Source organism: Echinops telfairi, unplaced genomic scaffold (assembly GCF_000313985.2).
Source record: "Echinops telfairi isolate 266 unplaced genomic scaffold, ASM31398v2 ScPeMD7_7459;HRSCAF=8497, whole genome shotgun sequence".
Lineage (NCBI taxonomy): Eukaryota > Metazoa > Chordata > Mammalia > Afrosoricida > Tenrecidae > Echinops > Echinops telfairi.
The window spans coordinates 3,807,299-3,811,695 of record NW_022111359.1 but is presented as its reverse complement, the minus strand read 5'-3'; the positions used below and the strand labels follow the sequence as shown (position 1 = coordinate 3,811,695).

Sequence of the window (4,397 nt, the reverse complement as noted above, 5' to 3'; positions counted from 1 at the left end):
AACAAAAACAAACAAAAACCAGAGCGTCCCGGCTGAGGCCAGGCGGGTGAGAAGGTGCGGAAGTGTGCGGACAGAGGCCGAGGCGGGCTCGGGGGCGGCTCACACCAGGTTGTACTCCTTCAGGTTGAGCTGCAGGATGGTGTCCTTGACGGCGGCGAACACGAAGCGGATGTTCTCCGTGTCGGTGGCGCAGGTGAAGTGCGAGTAGATAATCTTGTCGCTGTCGGGGTTCAGGTCCACGAACATCTTCAGGATGAACTCCCGGGCGGCCTGAGCATCCCGCTGGGGGCCTGGGCACCAGGGAGGGGAGAGCTGGTAAGGTCTGCACAGCAGCCCCACCAGGGGACCCCAGGGTGCCGCTCCCCACATGGCTGTGCACCATCCCGACTTCCAGCCCAGCTGCGCAGGTTGCTCCCCCGTTCTCTAGCGGCTCCCCCTCCTGGATGTGCTGAGCAGCTGCCCCAGTGCAGAGGCTAAGCGCCAGCACGAGGCCCCTGGTCCTGCTGCCCCAGGCGTGCCGTGCCACTGCCCCACACCTGCTCATGCCCACCCTTCACAACCATGTACACGTACACACATGCGCGTGTGTGCCCTCACATGCCCCGGGCCTGCCACTCCTATGTTATGGGGAGGAGGTCATGAAGCCTCATGAGGACAGGTGCTGGACAGGATCCCTGTTCCCCTCTGAGGGCCCGTGATGGCCAGGTGCTGTGCACCCACGTAAACACTTACAGGACCCCTTTGGTGGAGCCCAGGACATGGGACAGCCTCCTGAATACACTAATAAATAGGGCACCTCCTGGAGCACAGCCCCACCGCCCAGCTCTCTGGCAGCTGACCCTAGCAGAGAGGCGGTGAGGGGCTGGGTGGCACCCTTGGGGGGAGGTCACCCACACTGTGCGTGCCCTCCAGTTGGGATCCCATGTCAGCCAGGGTGGGGCAGGCGGTGGTCCTAGAGGCTCTGTCCTTAGCCCTGACCTCTGGTGGCCATAGGTGGGGATGCCCAATCCCTGCTCAGAGTTGCTCCCTCAAGACCTGGGTGTGATGTGACTGTGGCCGCGAGGCCACCCGTTACCTGGATTGTCACGCAGGAGTGCGCATGAGGGCACCACCAGAAAGCCCCACCCCCACCCCTGCCATAAGAGGACAAGGCTCTGGGGCCAGGTCTGCCTGAGCTAGCGGTGGGGTGTCAGCCTGGGTGGGCCCCGGCCCGGGGCTCACCGTCAAACTCAGGGAAGTAGTCAACGAGGTGGGAGTAGAGGATCTTGTCCTCCAGCAGGTCCTTCTTGTTGAGGAAGAGGATGACGGAGGAGTTCTGGAACCACGGGTAGGTGATGATGGTCCGGAACAAAGCCTTGCTCTCCTCCATGCGGTTCTGGTGGGCGGCAGGGAGGGCGGGGCCTCACTCCTCTGGGACTCCCCCCCAACACACACACACACACACACACACACACACACTGCCACCCAGCCTCCAGGTCTGTCCTTGGTTCCGAGGGCTTCCCTCTCCACCACCAACACCAGGGAGGGTTCGGGGGTGGGGGGGTGGGGCGGGGGGGACACGACACCCACCTCGTTGTCAGACTCCACCAGGACCTGGTCATATTCACTCAGGGCCACCAGGAACATGATGGACGTCACATTCTCGAAGCAGTGGATCCATTTCCGCCGCTCCGACCGTTGCCCGCCTACGTCCACCATCCTGTTGACAGCGCCAGGGCCCTGAGCAGGTGGAGGCGGCCAGCCTCCGCTCTCCCCCGCGTTCACCCACGGGAACTGCCTCTCACAAGCCCCATGCAGCCGTGAGGTCCTCGCCCTGCTGAAGGGTGGGCTGCCCACAATCTCAGCTGGCGTCCTAGCCGGGGCCACGCCGGGACAGCCCATTTGGAGCTGGGTCTCTGAAAATGTGCTCGGTCAGGTGACCTCGAGGGCACCTTGGAGCAGGAGGGGGGCCTGATCTTCTGAGGGAGGTCTGTGAGCCAGGAGAGACACAGGACATCACAGGAGAACAAGTGCCTGGGCCCCCCGCAGCCGCAGCCGCAGGGCAAGGAAGGAGCCTCAGAGGGAACTGAGCACACGGAAGCCCCGCCTGGGTTTGGGCCTCAGACGAAAGACGGTCATTTCTGCTCCGGCAGGCTAACCAGACTCCAAGCTGGTGACAGGGCAGCACCGGAGGGAGGGCAACTGGGAGTGGAGGTCCTCACTCCCCACCGCCTACCCTGGATCCAATCCTCAATTGTAGGTCCCTACTCTGCTGTCCTACAGCACACAGCTGCACTGGGCATGCCAGAGTGCCCCCTCCTCATGCCCCACGCCCATGCTAATGCAGGAGTCCCCATTTCGTCTCCCATGGCTCCACCAGGTGCCAAGCCCTGAAGGTAGCCAGGAGCTCCCAGGTCCCTCCGCACCTGTCTCTATGGCCATCGGGCTTGGGTTACTATGAGACGTGTGCAGCCCTGTGGGTCCCCCACAGGTGCTGGAGAGGCAGGGGGATGAGCGCCCCTTCTTGCCCTGATACCTGAAGATGATGTTCTCCAGGTCGAAGGGGTATTCAATGATGCCAGTGGTGGGCACTCGGACCCGCAGCACATCCTGCTGGGTGGGCAGGTAGCCCAGGGTGGCGATGCGGTCCACGTCGGTCAGGTAGCTGGAACACAGGCCGTCGTTTAGGGATAGAAGGTGGGTGAATGGGGAAACAACAGATCAGAATGTACTGAAATGTTCCAGAATGCCTGTCGGGGATGCATGGGAACCAGCTCGCTCCCCGGGCCAGTGCCCAGAAACTTCCATCCTGCTCCTCAGAGCACCAGACCCTGTCAGAGCAGCGGGGAGCTCTGAAAAACCGGAGTGAGGTATTGAAGGGGCAAGGGGCACTCGGGGGACTTCGGAAAGGTTTGCCAGGCCAGGCGGGGTGGCACTCACTACTTGGCGGAGTCAGAGAGCTGGTACTCGCGTCTCCGGTCGTAACACTCCTGGATCCCAGGGTCCTCCCATAGCATCTTGATGGCGTTGACATACTGGTGCTCGAATGTCGTCACCTTCTCCACGTCCACCTCCCGGATCAGAAGGGCATTGGCCTGTGGGGGGGCAGGGGGTTGTGAGCTCAGTGCAGGGGCCTGGCAAGCTAGGGTCCCGTGACGGGACCAGTCCAAGCAGGCAGCGTCTCTCCAGCCCCAGAGCTCAGGCTTCCTGTGAATATGCATCAGGACGAGGCAGGAACACTTCAAAAGTCGTCCCGGGGTGCGGGAGGACAATATTCAAAGTACCACCGCAGCTCAAAGGGCAAACCCATCGTCTGGAAGAAGTCGGGCCAGAGTGCTCCTTGGAGGCCAAGACGTCACTGTCTCACACACTCGGGGCGTGTCTCAGCAGAGACCGCCCCTGGAGAAGGGCACCGTGCTTGGTAAAGCGGAGGGGCAGCGAAAGGGAGGACGGCCCCCCGAGGAGATGGACGGGCACTGTGGCTGCCTCCATGTGCCCAGGCACGGGGACCGTATTGTTTCATCCTCTTGCGTGCAGGGTCGGTACGGGTCGGAACCGACACAGAGGCGCCCAATCACAGCAGGAGAGCCCGCTGACAAGCACAGAGACAGCAAGCCAACAGGGCGTGCAAGAGCACGCCGAGAAAAAAACGACCGGCCCGGCCATCGAAGGGACAACAGTGGCTTTCTTCCCGTCTGTGGCAAAGAAGATCGAAGGTCAAAGGCTCAGGGCCACAATGAGTCCAACGGATGGGCAGACCGTGTAACCCTTGGCCCTGCACGAGCCGGAGACCAGGAAAAGCAGGCTGGCACGGCTCTCATCAGAATCCCCACAGAAGGCAGAAGAGAGGGAACAGAACAAAATCCAAGCACATGAACAAAGCCCAGACTTCCCGGTCTGCAGAGACGGTGCGGCCTCTCAGACTGTGGGCCTGTGGTATCCCCGAAGCCTGAAGCTGAGTAGCACACGTGCGTGTGCGCACGGGAAACCACCCCTCAGCTGAATGACAGACAAGCCTAGAGAGCCAACCAGGACACCCGTTAGGAACGTGCTCCTCAGAGCCACTGACCCCGCGAGAATAAAAAGAGGGGCACCTGCCCCAAAACACAGCTCGGAGAGCAAGAGGGGACAGACAAGCGGGGAGAAAGTGAGCAGGTGCTGTCACCTGAGGGGCTGCAACCAACGCCATGACACAAGAGAGCAGGTGGGACACACATGGACACTAGAACCCATAAAAGCCCCTGCAGTTGTATCACCGAGGGCCCCTAACCCTGTGCTTCGTGCGTTCGTGAACAGTCAACAGACATTTGTAGATCCATGAAGGACACAGTCGCTCTCTAACTGCCAAGAACAAGTGGAGGTTACTGTACAAAGTGAAGATGGGGTTCTCTACACTGAAAGAACCACTGATGGATGGG

General features: G+C 61.3%; 1 protein-coding gene across 1 annotated transcript in view; it reads right to left on the bottom strand.

Annotated features, from left to right (window-relative positions):
- Positions 1–24: 24 nt before the first annotated feature.
- Positions 25–4,397, bottom strand: part of GNA11 (G protein subunit alpha 11) — a 6,869-nt gene continuing 2,496 nt past the window's right edge. Inside the window, exons 2-6 of the mRNA XM_004714281.2 lie at positions 2,920–3,074; positions 2,516–2,644; positions 1,570–1,699; positions 1,222–1,375; positions 25–290 (exon numbers count right to left, since the gene is read on the bottom strand). Coding sequence (XP_004714338.1) covers positions 100–290; positions 1,222–1,375; positions 1,570–1,699; positions 2,516–2,644; positions 2,920–3,074 — 759 coding nt within the window. The 3' untranslated portion in view covers positions 25–99. The remainder of the gene's footprint in view (positions 291–1,221; positions 1,376–1,569; positions 1,700–2,515; positions 2,645–2,919; positions 3,075–4,397) is intronic.